This window comes from Solea solea, chromosome 13 (genome assembly GCF_958295425.1).
Source record: "Solea solea chromosome 13, fSolSol10.1, whole genome shotgun sequence".
Classification (NCBI taxonomy): domain Eukaryota; kingdom Metazoa; phylum Chordata; class Actinopteri; order Pleuronectiformes; family Soleidae; genus Solea; species Solea solea.
In genome coordinates this window covers 27,198,869-27,215,378 of record NC_081146.1, presented here as the reverse complement: position 1 = coordinate 27,215,378, position 16,510 = coordinate 27,198,869, and the positions used below count along the sequence as shown (strand labels likewise).

The following is a 16,510-nucleotide window of genomic DNA, read 5'->3' as shown; positions in this document are numbered from 1 at the left end:
GAAAGTCTTTAAACACAACAACAAAACGACGATGTTCGATGAGATCCTCTGAAATATTTTCATAAATTGTTATTTCATTTATTCTTGAAATTGCAATAGGTAAGTACACACAGTCCCCGCCATAACAACAACACTAGATTAAAAAAAAAAAACAATGGTTAAGAATTGGCATAATAATTGATTTGTGTTTCGATAAAATTTTAAATAGTCATATTAGCTGATCGTACTTTGAAGTCAGACAAATAATATAATGATATATGAGTTTTCCTGCTCATCACTAATTTAATCTCACTATAATTTATTTAAAGATATATTTCAAGAACATGATATACTATATACGCTTGTTTTTCTGACACGTGCTCTATAAGGAAAAGCTCATTGAGCTGGGTGAGAGAGAATATAGTATTGTTTTTGTAGTACAGACACACGACAGCAAGGCTACACTGATGCTCCAGCCAATGCCAGCAATTTTCCCTCTGTCGTCATCCATCATTTTCCCATCAGCTACTCTGGTCTGAGCTTCAAGGGGAGTCCTGCTGAGACAGAGCCATCCATTATTCATGTCTTGTTTTGGCCACAAGGACAGAAGTGGCAGATGGAGCCATGATGTATTGACGTGATAAAAAAATAAATAAAATAAAATAAAAAGAGAAATAAAAACACCCACACAGAGTCAGGGTGCAGTTCCTCTGTACCAACCACTGTCAGACATCTGCAGCATGTTCCGTCACTGCTTCCGGCTCATCAGGCTAAATACTGTACATGACAGGAGGGTGATGATTGGTTGTTAGACTTACTGGGTCATAGCTTCATGTTTAGCACTGGGCTGTACGTGCATACATGTGTCCCCTGTGGGAGAATCGTCACGTCATTGCTCCCCCTGCTCAGGCTCTCAGTGAGCACCATCACCCTGGTGGCACCAAAGCGGCTAGCAACACCATGTCAAACACACTGACGTCAGCTCTCTGCATCCATTTTGGCTTTGCTCCCTGCAAAATGGACTGAAGAGGAGTCGGACTGAGGACTGAGGCTGAGAGGTGCTGTTAAAAACCTGCAGCTCGGTGGACGCACAGAGGCTGCATCAGAGCTGAGTGTGCACTGCACTTACTCATATTTAGCTCATTAGCATTCACTACACGACGAGCCACCATCGCTGCAAGATGCTTTTCTAACAGGGAGCAAAAAACATCAAATAAAATACCATGTCTTATAAATATGACTCTTGTGACATTAACAACAGTGAGGAGCTGCAGTGTGGTGTCTGACAGACTTAATGCTCTGTATTTAGAGCACATTTCTTGTCTTGATGACCAGTTTGACATTCACCCATTCATACCCTTCAACTTGAGCTTGTCCTTCTCTGAGGGTCACATGATGAGCTGGAACCCACTTCAAATCCACAACCTTCCAGTTAAAAGACAACATTATTATCTGATATTGCCACAGAAAGTACACAGAAAGATCAAAACCTTCAGATTTTTTATTTACTATCATGTATGACAGCGTTTCCCAGACTTCTCACATGTGTGTATTTAGCAGAGCCTTTTATATGTTTTCTGGATGAGTGGAGACTTCTGCTAAATCTGACCAACACACCTAGAAACTATGGAATGCATGATGTTATCCACACAATATCGGTACTGGACAATATAGGCTTTCTATGATGGTTAATTAATATGTACATTTATATATATATATATATATATATATATATATATATATATATATATATATATATATATATATATATATATATATATACATATATGTATATATATATATATATATATATATATATATATTTAATGTAAGCACTCTTATATTAATTTATTTATTTTGCACAATTCAGAAAATGTATACCTACGTCTGCTGCTATAAGAGTTTGAAGAATATTGTGTTAATTTCACTACAGAAGCGACAACAAGGCCTCTGCAGTTTGGTGCAGGGAAGAACATACAGTATATCAATAATGATACCAATATACAACATACGCAGCATACAGTATGTGTTACCAGTATGTATATTGGTGTCATTATCGACACAAGCACTCCCGATATATCAGGATATCACCAAAAACCTTGCATCACAATCCTTCCAGTAGATGATTAAGGAACCTTAAGTGGTGGAGGGTTAGTAACTGCCTTAATCATAAAAGTGTACTGCAGAGCACCAGCACAACCAAGAATATACTGCAGGGATTAAGGAGAAGGATTATATGTAACATTTAAGGAAAATCCCACTATGCAGACATAGTCACCATTGCACTCTGCAGATGCTCTGTGTGTGTGTGTGTGTGTGTGTCTTTACTTTACAGGTCCCAGAATGATCTACCAAGTGTCTAATTACTGTATCTCTGTAATTAGATGCTAATTGCAGGGAAGACGTTGTTTGAGTCTGTAAATTCATTAAAGTCACACTTTGGTATTTTAAAGAATACACTTATTTCATTTTCTCTTTGACTACAAGTTAGGTCAGATTTCTGTGTGAAGCTGGAGGCGATAGCTGGTTAGAAACTGACAGGAGAACCTTGTTGGGACCATACACAATGTTATGAGTCAGTGTGATAAAAAGCACTTACAATCAGTATTCAGTATTATTGTGATAATCATGAATGGAGAAAAAAATCCTGTCTAGCTCAGCAGTATTCAGACTGCTGTGCCAATCTCAGTTGACAGGGGGCGGTAGGCGTGGTACACCCGGGACAGTTCGCCGGTCCATCACACGGCCAATCGTCAATTTACAGTGACCAATTTACCTAATTGTGCATAATATAGCAACTCACCATATCTGTAACACCTGATATCATTTTGAATTGATAAATGAATCATTTCCAAGAGATGTTTGATAACTTTGTTTAAAAACTGTCACAAGACAAATCAGTCAAACTCTATATGACAATGGGCTCCACCCACTATATTTATATATAGCAAACAACAGAAAGAAATGGTCATTGACATGTAAACCTGACACTGTTTGAATAAAACCTGACAGAGAAGAGTCCAATTCATTGAAAATGTAGGTCATTTGTACTATAATGGATTCAGATAAATCAGGGTAATTAAGATGACGTGGTGTCTCCTGCAGGTTCAGTACAAGCTCCCTGAAGAATGTACGGTTTATCATTACTGACGAACATGCGTCACTCGACAGTGGTGATTACTTCCTGTCTCTGTTTAAGAGCACACACTTTATGTACCCAGGTTCCTGGACGTGCACAGAAACAACACTTGTTTTAATGCATGTATTTGCTCTGTATTATCAATGATAGGTTGAAAAGCCTTGAATTATGATGTTTTTTTGCTGTTCAATGTTATGATCGATATTAACAATGTACCTGGAACTGTGTGAGTCTGTGCTGCTGTCGCTGTCATTGCCTCCTGTCACTGCAGTATAAAGCTCTGCTGCATGGTGAAACACACTCATCAGTTACTCAGTGTGTCTATGTACAGAATGATTAGCATTTTAGCTTAGCTGCACTGACAAAGGTATGATCTGCTCAGTAGCATCAAAGTATAAATGTTCCTTTTCCAAAACCTTTGTCATAAATGGTGCCAATGATCATTAATAGGAATAGATTCATGCAGCAGCCTCTGTTGCTTGACTGCAACAGAGGCTGCTGTCTACATACAGGCCTCACTCAAGTGCCTATTGCACCCTCACCCCTGGTCGTGTGTGGCTGTGAAGACGCTAATCTGTTCCATTAAACATGAGTGCTTTTTATGGGCAGGCCATGGCCAAGAGCATGGATGGTAACGACTCAATGACGGGTTCAAAATAACAGAGGAATTTCTTGCCATGGAGTCAATGAGGGGAGCCACCCAGGGCCCGGACCTGCACCACAAAGTGTCAGGATGTTTGAAGAGACTGAAACTGCCATGGACTAAATTACTGATGCAGAGGATCCACGACCAGGTATTAGATCGGATTTAATCTTCCTTCACTGAATCATTCACCAAGAAGTCTAACACTAAAACGTGATCATGTCAGTGACTGTTGGAAAAGCTGATCCCAGCTCACCCAGACTGGGGGTAGAGGGACATCTGAACGGACACGAGCTGCTCTCACACGAGCTGCAGTCACACGAGCTGCACTCACACGAGCTGCTCTCACACGAGCTGCACTCACACGAGCTGCTCTCACACGAGCTGCACTCACACGAGCTGCTCTCACACGAGCTGCAGTCACACGAGCCGCTCTCACACGAGCTGCTCTCACACGAGCTGCAGTCACACGAGCTGCTCTGACACGAGCTGCTCTGACACGAGCTGCTCTGACACGAGCTGCAGTCACACGAGCCGCTCTCACACGAGCTGCTCTCACACGAGCTGCAGTCACACGAGCTGCTCTCACACGAGCTGCACTCACACGAGCTGCTCTCACACGAGCCGCTCTCACACGAGCCGCTCTCACACGAGCCGCAGTCACACGAGCTGCTCTGACACGAGCTGCTCTGACACGAGCTGCTCTGACACGAGCTGCTCTGACACGAGCTGCAGTCACACGAGCCGCTCTCACACGAGCTGCAGTCACACGAGCTGCTCTGACACGAGCTGCTCTGACACGAGCTGCAGTCACACGAGCTGCTCTCACACGAGCTGCACTCACACGAGCTGCTCTCACACGAGCTGCACTCACACGAGCTGCAGTCACACGAGCTGCTCTGACATGAGCTGCTCTCACACGAGCTGCAGTCACACGAGCTGCTCTCACACGAGCTGCACTCACACGACAAGAAATAGCAGAACAGAAAATATTTTAAGTATAATGAATACTTTGTGAATATGGTCATGTATTTGCTCATTCTTGAAAGTGAAAGTTTATCTTCAATAAAAGTAAAAAGATAAAAACTCCCTATCATGCAAACTGTGACGACAGAATCTTTTCTTAGCTCACAGCAGCAGAGCAGACTCTCAAATTAGCAGCTCTACATTTGTTCTGAATCAATTCTCAATGGAAATTTCTATTCTAATTCTATTTTTAATCAAATGGTGACACGAGGAATTGGAATTGAAATGAGACAGATCTACTCATTATGCACATGTTTTGTTGACTAAAAACAGAAGACGCCACTTAATGAGAGTGATGTGCTTGACACTGATTGCTACCACCACCGTCACCTCACCGTGTGGAGACGAGACAGAGATGCTGTATCTCAGCAGCAGCTTCCAGGGCAAAGAACACACAGCAGCATAATGTCTCCAGTCACACACACACACTGTACCTAACAGGTGGTTGAAACAGCTGTTTAATTGCTGATCTTGGATGTGCTGTGTGTTCCTTTATTTTCTTAACTGTTCTATGTGGGCAGCACTGCTGCTGGCTGCTGGCTGCAGGGAGGGAGCGAGGCGAGTTGTGACTTGTGACAGGGTGAATCTCTGCGGACAGAGCGTCGCACAGTCCAATCAGCGGGAGTAAGAGGCAGAAAATGAGAACACCAAACAGAGCAGCTCCCTCAGCTCCTCCTGCTTTACTGTGTGTTAGAGTGTGTGTCAGACTCAGCTGCTACAAAGGTGTTAAATCTTACTGCTTATGTTGTACTGTCTGATGTTAAGGGATGAACAAAATCTTTTCATGTTTCTGTTATTGATATCATTCTGCCTCTTTTGATGCTTGTGAACAGACATGACATCAGACTGTTTGTATTCTGCACTCTTCATCTGTCAGTCAATAGCTGTGGGAGCGTTTGTGTGTATACAGCAGCAGAGCAGGGGCGGGCGGGGACAACAGACATGTATCTTGTCAAACTGCAGAACGACAATTGTAGAACTTTCTAGCAGGCAAAGCTATTTGTCTTTCATTCTATTAATCTGTTCATTGTTGTAACTGGTATCAAAGCACCGTTGCCTTTAAAGTGCCTTTAAGGTGCATCGTCAAAGCCATGTTTTGTTATATATTGCCTTCGTATGCGCCTTTGTAAAGCTATCTATCATTAGAACTTGTACGACTTGTCGGTTTTACAACTAACTGACTGTCTAACTGACTGTCTAACTGACTGTCTAACTGACCGTCTAACTGACTTCAAACTAACTTCAACTTAACTTAACTGTTGCTTAACTGTGTATGTGGAATAAACCTTCAGAAAGACAGTCGAGTTGTGCCCGCCGTACTTGTTCTGGTTACCCTTTCCAGAAGGGAGCATTGGGCTGGAAAGACCAGCCAGCAGAAATCTGGACAGTTGTAAAACCGTTGTCGGCGCCGTATCAGTGGAGGTACGGACTGCCGAGCGGAGGACGACGATCGTGAGGTACCAGGACGCTGGTGAAGTGGATCAGGCGTGAATCACTCAACGGAAAAGCCGGAGCAAAGAGCTATCGGGGCCGTTGAAGGATTAAAGGAAGTGCCGCAGCCGAGGGAAAGGCTGTGAAGATTGCACAAGGAATACAAATGCAAAGCTCTTCTGGGCAGAGAGCCTCACAGACTGTGACATTGTAACGTCGACAGCTTGGGGCGTGGACATTCGTGTGCCATTAGTGGACGTGTCATTTGCAAAGAACTGAATCCTTTGAACGAGTCATTGGCAACGAACCAGAGAGTCGACTCAAATCAATTCCAATTCCGGAGTGAGTCAGGAGTTCAAAGAAGAAAAATGGCAGATGACAAGCCAGATCTGGAAAGCCTACAGCGGAGGCGATCAAATGCACAGCGGAGCCTAACGACGCGTATAAACCGCCTTAATTTCAAAGCTGGTCGTCTAGGCACAGGAAAATTGTTGCAAGAGTTGGCAGGGTTGGAAAACGACTATGATATCTTCGTCGACGCCTGCTGTGAATATATCGAAGACCTGGAACAGATAGACTCAACGGACGACAACTGTGAGTTAAGAGACACTCTGACAAAGAGGGACGCCATTGGGCAAAGGTACCATGAGACAATGGAAATGTTGTGGTTTAAGGATGCTGAGCCGGTGATAAGCACCCTCGTGGCACGGTTCAATTCAGCTTTCGACCAGGCCGAGGAACTCGGCAGGAAAAGTGCACTACAGTGGTGTCAGCAAGAGGCCAGAAGGCAGGGACTGGATCAGGAACTCCACGAACTCAGAGACGCTGTGTATGTTTGGAAAGACTATCGGCCATACGGTGAAGAAAAGTGGAGACTCCTTTTAACATTGGAAATTAAAAAGAAGGTACTGATGGAGGAGTGGGCACGCCGCCGGGATAACAAGCGGGGAGGTGGGCTTACCCAACCAGTGACTTGTGCTAGTACCACCCCACTTGTTCACACCCACTCAGCTATCAGGCAGGGCACCATAGCTGGCACCAGTCCCCCTCATCAACCTCCTCAACAGCTTCAACAACCTAATTATGGACCCACTGTCAGCTTTACTCAGCCTCCAACCCTCACCAGTATTCCACGGCCACCAAGGTTTCACACTGCTCCCACCAACACTAGCATGGGACAAAGGGGAACTGTGCCCACCAGCAACTTTGGTACAGTCACAGGGGGAGAAGACAGCTCTCAGTGGGCCCAACCCATAGCAAAGATCACACCGATAAGCTTGCCTAAGATTTCCGGGAGCAGGAAGGCTGATTGGGAGAGTATCCAGGCGCAAGCGGGTCCCACAGAGTCCTTTAAAGAAGAGCAGAAGAAACTGAAGAGTCAAGTGACAGAGTTACAGAAAGTAACGAAAGTCAATGTCAAGAAGGTAGAGGAGGAGAGTAAACTGAGGGCCAAGATGTCTGAGCTCAGCAGCGAGCTGAGCTCTGAAAAGACCCAAACTGCAGAGCTGCAGGAGACCTTGGTGCAAAGTCAGGAGAAGCTCACTAAGCCTCAGTCTGACTTCTACCAGAAAGAGTCAGAAGAAGAAGAGTCTACTCTGCATCAAGACCTCAAGGCACCAGAAGAGACCCAAACTGCAGAGCTGCAGGAGACCTTGGTGCAAAATCAGGAGGAGCTTCAGTCTGACTTCTACCAGAAAGAGTCAGAAGAGTCTACTCTGCATCAAGACCTCAAGGCACCAGAAGAAAGACTGAGCTTAGCACAGGAGGACTTGGCTACCAACACCAGCCAACTCCTGCTAACCACACCACTGCTAACTCCAACCCAGACAGGTTTGGAGGCTCAGACAAAGGAACTGAAGAGAAGCCACAGCTCATTGGAGCCAGAGCTCACTAAACAAGAGCAGTCTGTCTTCTGCTCTTTCGCTGTCTTCAGCTGCGATGAGTGAGCTTCCTAGTGAACAATCTGAACCAGCCGCACCGTTTGAGCTAACAGCACTGGATCTCTTTGGCCCCTACGTTGTCAGAGACACTGTAAAGAGAAGAACAAAGATGAAAGTCTGGGGAGTAGTATTCAGTTGTATGGCTTCCAGGGCACTGCATGCTGACATCGTGGAAGACCTGTCAACGGATGGCTTCCTAAAGGCGTACCAGCGCTTCACAGCTCTCAGGGGCCACCCAAGGAAACTTTGGTCGGATCAAGGGACCAACTTCGTGGGCGCCAAGCCAGTTTTAAAGGAGCTCTACGAATTCCTGAACAACATCGACAAGGATCAAGTCCAGAAGAAAGCAGCCGCCGCTGGGACCGACTGGTCATGGGTGTTTCACCCAGCAGACTCTCCCCATCGAAACGGAGCAGCTGAAGCAGCAGTCCATACGCTCAAGAGAGCGTTGAGCAACATCGGGGTGGAAAGTCACCTGACAGCACTGGAGTTCCAGACTCTCCTCTACCTGGCAGCTAATTTGTCAAACGAAAGACCAATCGGCGCAGGAGTCCAGGTACAAGACGAGACTGTAGGAGTCATCACTCCAAACTCACTTCTGCTCGGCCATGCTGGGCCTAGCGGGGACTCTCGAGGGTTTGAATACCGGACTTACCCCGTTGCGCGCCTGAGAGCGGTCCAGATCGAGGTTGACAAGTTCTGGAAGCGGTGGAGCCAGCTGGCGGGCCTGGGCCTCTTTGTTCGACAGAAGTGGCACGCACCCGCAAGGAACGTCACAGTGGGAGACTTAGTGTGGTTGGCTGACCAGAATGCACTGAGAGGCCAGTTTAGGCTTGGTCGAGTTGTGGAGGCCCATCCTGATGCAAAAGGCATAGTACGAGATGTGAAGGTGAGGACGTGCCAAAGTTGTCTGGTTTCCAGTGGACAAGGTGGGAAAGGCAAAGAGAAGGAGAACCGTCCCCCCACCATCCTTCACAGAGATGTCAGAAGGCTGGTGGTTCTGTTGCCAGTGGAGGAACAGAAATAGATTCCCCACCACATGATGGTGTGTTTCGGAAAAAGGGATCAAGACCCCCCCTCCACCATCCTCCACGAGAGGTGGTGGTGTGTTTCGGAAAGAAAAAGGATCAAGCACCCCCCTCCACCATCCTCCACGAGAGGTGGTGGTGTGTTTCGGAAAGAAAAAGGATCAAGCACCCCCCTCCACCATCCTCCACGAGAGGTGGTGGTGTGTTTCGGAAAGAAAAAGGATCAAGCACCCCCCTCCACCATCCTCCACGAGAGGTGGTGGTGTGTTTCGGTAAAGGGCGCCACTGTGTCGTCAAGGACAATGTGAAACCTTTAGTTGTCATTTATATCTGTTATTCATATCGCGTGTAATACGTTCGTACCCAGCGATGCAGCTTTATGTACCCATTTGAAAGGTAAAAATTGTGTGTGTAATACGTTCATACCCTGCGATGTAGCTTTAAGTACCCATTTGAAAGGTAAAAATTGTGTGTGTAATACGTTCATACCCCGCGATGTAGCTTTAAGTACCCATTTGAAAGGTAAAATTGTGTGTAACGAGTTCGTACCCAGCGATGTAGCCATTTCGAAAGGCAAAATCTGTGGTTGTTGTGGCCTACTTGGATTTAGGAATCAGTAGGCCAAGTGGGAGGTGTAGAACTTTCTAGCAGGCAAAGCTATTTGTCTTTCATTCTATTAATCTGTTCATTGTTGTAACTGGTATCAAAGCACCGTTGCCTTTAAAGTGCCTTTAAGGTGCATCGTCAAAGCCATGTTTTGTTATATATTGCCTTCGTATGCGCCTTTGTAAAGCTATCTATCATTAGAACTTGTACGACTTGTCGGTTTTACAACTAACTGACTGTCTAACTGACTGTCTAACTGACTGTCTAACTGACCGTCTAACTGACTTCAAACTAACTTCAACTTAACTTAACTGTTGCTTAACTGTGTATGTGGAATAAACCTTCAGAAAGACAGTCGAGTTGTGCCCGCCGTACTTGTTCTGGTTACCCTTTCCAGAAGGGAGCATTGGGCTGGAAAGACCAGCCAGCAGAAATCTGGACAACAATGTTTCCTCTTTCAGTTCAACTCCAATCTTTTCGCAATGTATGTTATGAATCGCCACGATACAAATAAAATGTAACTGAATTGACCTGAGAGACACTGACACCTGGAGCTGGTTACAGCCAAGATCTAACCAATCACAGAGCAGTTCAGGGAGAGAGCCATTGGCTCTCCTGGGAAAGAATCTAAAAGAGAGACACAAGTGACTTGAGAAAGTCCGATTTGAGTCTTTATTTAATTTAGAATCTCAGAATCTGCCTCGTTTGTCAGATACAATCCTGTCTGTTTAATAATATCTGTTATTACTGAATCTCCCCTGTCATGATAAATGATGTGTATTTTTATAACGATTTTCTGGTCTTGATGACCACTCATCCCAATGCCATTCACACATTCACTCACACATTCATTTACTTCTATCACTCATCTTTCATACCCATTCACATGCTACTGACAGCCATCACCGTCTCACCCACAATCACATGTTGTGATTTATTATTAATATTATTATTATTTGTTTTATAGACCCCTAAAGCTCTGGGTTGTGGACCTCCAGTGGTCCCCACACATGCACAGTTTCCTGCATGTTACTGATCTGCTCACTGCTCACACAGCTCAGAAACAGGAAAGTCTTAATACTGCAGCAATGGCCGCCACAGTATGAAGACATCAGACATTCATGCTGCAGAACCTCTGAGCATCAGTCAATGTGTCATTGCACATGATAATGCACATGAAATGCACCCTAACCCAGACTAAATATCCACCCACGAAACGGCCAAAAATGAGTGAAAACAAAGAATGGTCTAAATCTGAGAAGGATTTCAATGTCATCCTGAAAACACAAGTGGACACCTTGTCCTTCATCACCTACCAAGTGGACACCTTGTCCTTCGTCACCTACAACGTTTCAGGGTCGAGACGAAGAGGAGAACAACAGATTTCACTGGAAATCAAGGAAAGAAAGTCAAATCTAAATCCTTTGCAGTGGAAACAGCAACAGAGAGTTTGTGATGACTTTGATGTTTTCTCAGTTTGGTGAAGCTCTTTGTTTCTCCTCCAGCTCCAGGTGATAACGAGTTGCTCATGTTCAAAGTATTTTAGTTTGGTTTCACGTTCTTCACAGAAGCCAACATTTTTAATCCAGATTGTTCTGGTCGTATTTTACACTTGTCATTTAACTGACATTACAAATAAGCACTTTTTGTGCTTTGACATTAAAATATATATATATAAAATGTTTTATCTCATCTCAATATATGATTTTGGAAATACTAACAGTGACTTATATATCATGATATTATCAGATATTACAGTACAGCACAGTATTAAAATGGTAGGATTTCTGTCATTTATTTTACTTTGTTTTCATAATTGATTCATAAGAATTGTGATGCATGGGAAAATAGATGATGTCTCCCACCTCTTTCAGAAATTCTGCAGATTTTGTTGACAAACACATGTTTTTACCAGTGAAATTGATTCGGGTTCCACTCCAGGTTTAAAGTAACACAAAGTAAGATTTGCTCTCTGTGTCCCCCCACAGTTGCTCTGATGGCTCCGCCCACGTTGAAGGAGGTACTATATTGTAATGGAAAACCAACTAAACTGTGTAGAGTCGGGCTGGGCCAGAACTGTAGAGTGGAAACGCGCCACATGTCAGTTGTGTCAGACACTGTAGAAGCAGTTTTTAAACTGCATCAATGTTTCCTGTATTTTCTAAATGTCTCCCAAAGTGATTGATAAATAATTATACTGTATGGTATATATAGCATAATATAGCATTACTGTCTGGCACGTAGTACCGACACTTCTTCATTGTATTATTTTGAATACCAGCGCTTCAATTAGCCTACCCTCAAATACCTCTGTTTAGTTATCTGTCCAATTCATTATTATGGCCCAGAGGAATCATTTCACAACCTGTTCTTGTGACAATCTATGTTTGTTTCTAGTGTCTTTTTTTTGTTATTTCTATTTTACAAGAACAATATCTATGTTGTTGGGTTTTTTAAAAGAATCAATAATGTTATAATCATTTAGTTATAGTTGAAATCATTGTTGGGCATGTTAAGGATAATCTAAATATGTAACAAAAGTCTTATGGTAATGTTTTGGACTAAATATTTTAAGAAATATGACTAATAGACATCTTTTAATAGATTGTATTTACTGAAGAAAATGCATAATATATATATTTACATGTATGCTCATCATCATCATAACTCCTCCTCCTCCTCCTCCTCCTCCATCACATTCTCCCTGCTGGGTTTCCACAAGGTCATTGTGGCGCACGATGCAGTTGGACAGGAGAAGGACAGTCCTCCTGTCCCCGCCAACAAATAATAATCAAATGTAAAAAACATAAATAAAATGTCGATTATTCACGTGCAGAAACTGTAGTCAAGAAAAAAACCGAGCTGCACATTTCAGTCCGTTTACCGGAGAGAAAATGCGGAACGACAAGGACGCCGGTGCCAAATCCATCGCCATGGATCCAACACCGATGATTAAAAGGAAAACTGTGATAAAACATGAAAACATCAGCATCTTAACCTTCTTCTCTTTAGCGCTTCTGTCTGAACACAGAGTGACTCGTCTGCGCTGGGAACGATGAACAATGATGATGTTGATCTCTTTGAAAGCACAAGACCTCCCAGCAAGAGCATGAACAACAACCAAGGGCGCATTTCAACCAAGTATCATTTACAACCATATTCTCTTCTAATCTCTTCTCTGATTAATCATTCATTATTGTATTCCATCGACACAATGAGCTGTCACTAATAAATGTTATAATAAACGTTATTAGTATTCATAAATATCCTGCATCCCTTTTAAGTAAAGAGGAAAACGAGGCCAGCGGAGGAAATGGATGCATTATGACGATGATGAGGAAGGTGAGTGTGGATAATTCTCTTCTTACCTTTAGGTCCGCGAAGGTTTTCTTCTCTTTTCCTCACTGAAGAGACTGAAGACAGAGAGAAGGTCCTGTGCTGTGTGACGTTCACTGACGTAGCAGAGGAGCTGCTGCTGCTGCTGCTGCTGCTCTTCTTACAAAGCACACACACCATCCGCCTTGGATGGAGAGATGGAGACACCACCTCCTCTTCCTCCTCCTCCTCCTCCTCCTCCTCCGGCAGAAAATTGATTATTTTTTACAATTAGGGTGATTATTTATTTATTTATTTCGATTTTTTTTCTTTCTTTATGATTTAACCACTTGATTTGACAAGGTCACAGTTTCTACATAGGATGCGTTCAGGGGCAGCAACCAAGGTGGGAGATCTATGTTTCCCTCAGCGACGTCGTCGCTTGCTACATATTGCAACCTAATTGGTTGGTGCAGTGAAGTGTTCAAGACGAGCCTCTCCTGCCTGCACGTGCTCGGGCTCGTGCCTGTGATTGGCCTCGTTAGAAGGAGACGCAAATCACAAGGACGCCCCTGGTGGAGAGCAAGTGAAAGCCTACCTCATTCGATTTGGACAGATGTTATAAAATAAAGGTTATTTATCACCACAGTTTGATTATTCTGACAAAAAGAATTGTATTGTTACAGTGTTATTACAATAAGTGTAAATTATTACATATGTTTTTTGCTTGGATGCTTGGAAACATGTGGAGCTCTGTGTGTGTGTGTGTGTGTGTGTGTAGGTTATTTAGTTGTTATTGACCGTGTGTTTCTTGTCATTTACAGAGATTCTCTCATTCTTCATAATGACCACACTGTGCATGAAAATGAAGTGAATAGTTAATATCAGTGAATGGAGACAATACAATGGAGCTCGTCATTGATTTTAGAAAGAAAAAAACAGAGGAAACCCCCGTCCTCATTAAAGGGCAGCTGGTCGAGGTCGTCTCCTCATGTGAATCACAAGCTGGGCTGGAAGATAAACTGCAGCGTCACCTTCAGGAAACTCAGCAGGTCAGTTCTCCACACGTGTTATCATGGTGTTTTAGGAAAGAGTCTTTTTTATGCCGTCGTTTGCTGGGCGGAGCCACACAGTTGGTGAGTACACTTGCATTTGCAGAAAAAAAGACCTGGGTTTGTGACCTGAGTCTTTCTGCATGGAGTTTGTTTCTCCCTGTGTGTGTGTGTGTGTGTGTGGGGGGGGGGGGGGGGGTTCTCCAGGTTCTCCAGTTTCCTCCCACAGTCCAAAAACATGCAGACATGCAAACATTCATAAAGGCATTCATCACAACATCACGTCTTAATATGTGACTAAAATAAACAAAGGCAACATAGAAACTGTAGTAAGAGGGAAGATACATGTATTTAAAACAAGTATTTAAGTACTAAGGTGTTGATCTTACCATGTAAAGTACCTTAAGATAATGTGCGGTAAATAAAAATGAATTGAATTGAAAATACAAAATATTATTTTGTCATTTGTATTTCATTGAGATGATGAAAATTCCTTCATATTTTGTATGAAAATGTAAAAAAAATTTCTATTTTTGTGTTTAACAATGTGACGGCATCATTGAAGACACACACACACATACATACAAACAGCAGCTTGTTGTTCTCCGTGTGGTGATTGGAGTTCTAAATATAATCTAGACTTTGCATTTATGTATGTTCTCAAAATCCCCCCAAAAAAAACAGCTGAATGCTATGGTGTGTACAACTGGACCGTTAGGCCTTGTTTAGACTGCAGTCCAAATCATATCCGCTCATCAAATGATACATTATAAGAGATCAGATCAGATCTGCGTGTGTCTATGTTGACATTGTCCAGTCTTCCATTCGGACGACAGTCTAAACAAAAAGCATTAGACTGCAGCCCAAATCAGATTTTCAGCACATCCAGTTTGTGTCTAACTTGACTTTTTGTCAGTCTGAACAGCTAAAAAAAAACATATGAGATCCAAAGCTGATTCTAACCAATCAAATCACATGTGTTTCTGGTGGGACATTTGCAGATCCGCTTCCATCTGAACATCTCGGTCACTCAGATAGGATTTATAGGATTTCAGAGGGTCTTCTGTGTTTCTCTTCAGAGGGTCTTCTGTAGATCCAGAGAGATGGAGGATAATTGGAGGCTCGTTAAATGATCAGCGGCTCCACGTAACCATTTGGGACAGAAACCGGTGCAGATTTCTGTCGTCCATTATGTGTATTTTATTTAGACCACTTGTTTTTCCGGGGCGTGGCCTGTAACTGCAGAGATCCATGTGGAAGACTGGACTATGTCAATATGGACACACACAGATCAGGTCTGATCACTTGCATTATATAATGTGAACAGTTGGCCAGGAAGATCAGATTCTGATCAGATATGCTTACAAATGTGATTTGGCCTTAGATCTGCCCCAGTGTGCCTCTCTGCCCCGGAGACAGAGCAGAGCAAACTTCACCAGCTGCATCCAGTCCTTGTAATTATGGTCTCGTTCATCCAGACCTTCTCTGGACCCTGTCTCTCTGGACCCTGTCTCTCTGGACCCTGTCTCTCTGGACTCTGTCTCTCTGGACCCTGTCTCTCTGGACACATGCCCTGCCTTATTGGATCTCCTCCTATTTGTGATCTCCTCTGTCCCTTGGATCTTCCCATTAGGACCAAACCTGCCCAGTCCTTCAACTGCTCCCTTTAGTGAAATAAAAACAGAGTTTGCTTTGACTTTAAACTATTGTTGCATGGTTTGTGTTCTGAACTCTGCTGCCGCGTAATATTGACAAGGTCACCTCAAAGTATTATTAGTTAATTATAGTTAAATACTGAAATACCACCCTCCACTCTCACCCACCCACCCACTGTGTCATTTCAGGTTGGAACGCCACTGACCCCGCAGCTGTCGTCTGTTTGTCATCAGGTGCCGATCCGATCAGATGTGACCCGTCTTCTCACTCGAGGTTTCCGGCTGCTTTTGTCTCTTTGAGTCATCTATTGATCAGCTGATATCTGGAGGCAGCAGTTCCTCCTCAGGCTGATCGTGAGTGAACCAAAGTGACAATGTTGCCTGTTATCTGCAGTGAAAGTTTCATTCCCTTCACCATATTTCCCCAAAAGACTGACGCAGCATTCCTTTAATGATCTGTCTATGTTTGCTTCTGCTGCTACCTCTCAAGGACACTGTAATAATGCCACTGTGATAAGTTGTCCTTGTCCATTCATCATTCACAGGTTCAGTGTGTTGTTCATTTGCTCACCACAGCTGTAAAAAGAGTGTATCTGCCACACCATCACCTCTCTTACCTTTACGTTTGTTTGTTTTTGTCGTCGTCTTAGTCGAGGTAGAGTCGGAAGAAATGTGTTTTTAGTCGGTGGTGGAGGA

The 16,510-nt window shown here is 43.6% G+C and overlaps 2 protein-coding genes across 2 annotated transcripts in view; one reads left to right on the top strand and one right to left on the bottom strand.

The window, feature by feature from the left end:
• sv2a (synaptic vesicle glycoprotein 2A) overlaps positions 1-13,474 on the bottom strand; it is a 41,168-nt gene extending 27,694 nt beyond the window's left edge. The window contains exon 1 of the mRNA XM_058647842.1: positions 13,161-13,474. The gene's annotated coding sequence lies outside the window, so the exon portion shown is untranslated. The remainder of the gene's footprint in view (positions 1-13,160) is intronic.
• Positions 8,186-10,228, top strand: LOC131471343 (uncharacterized). The gene is made up of 2 exons (XM_058647843.1): positions 8,186-9,582; positions 9,646-10,228. Exon 1 carries the CDS (start codon positions 8,268-8,270, stop codon positions 9,183-9,185), a length of 918 nt encoding a protein of 305 aa, XP_058503826.1. The 5' UTR covers positions 8,186-8,267; the 3' UTR covers positions 9,186-9,582; positions 9,646-10,228.
• Positions 13,475-16,510: the final 3,036 nt, after the last annotated feature.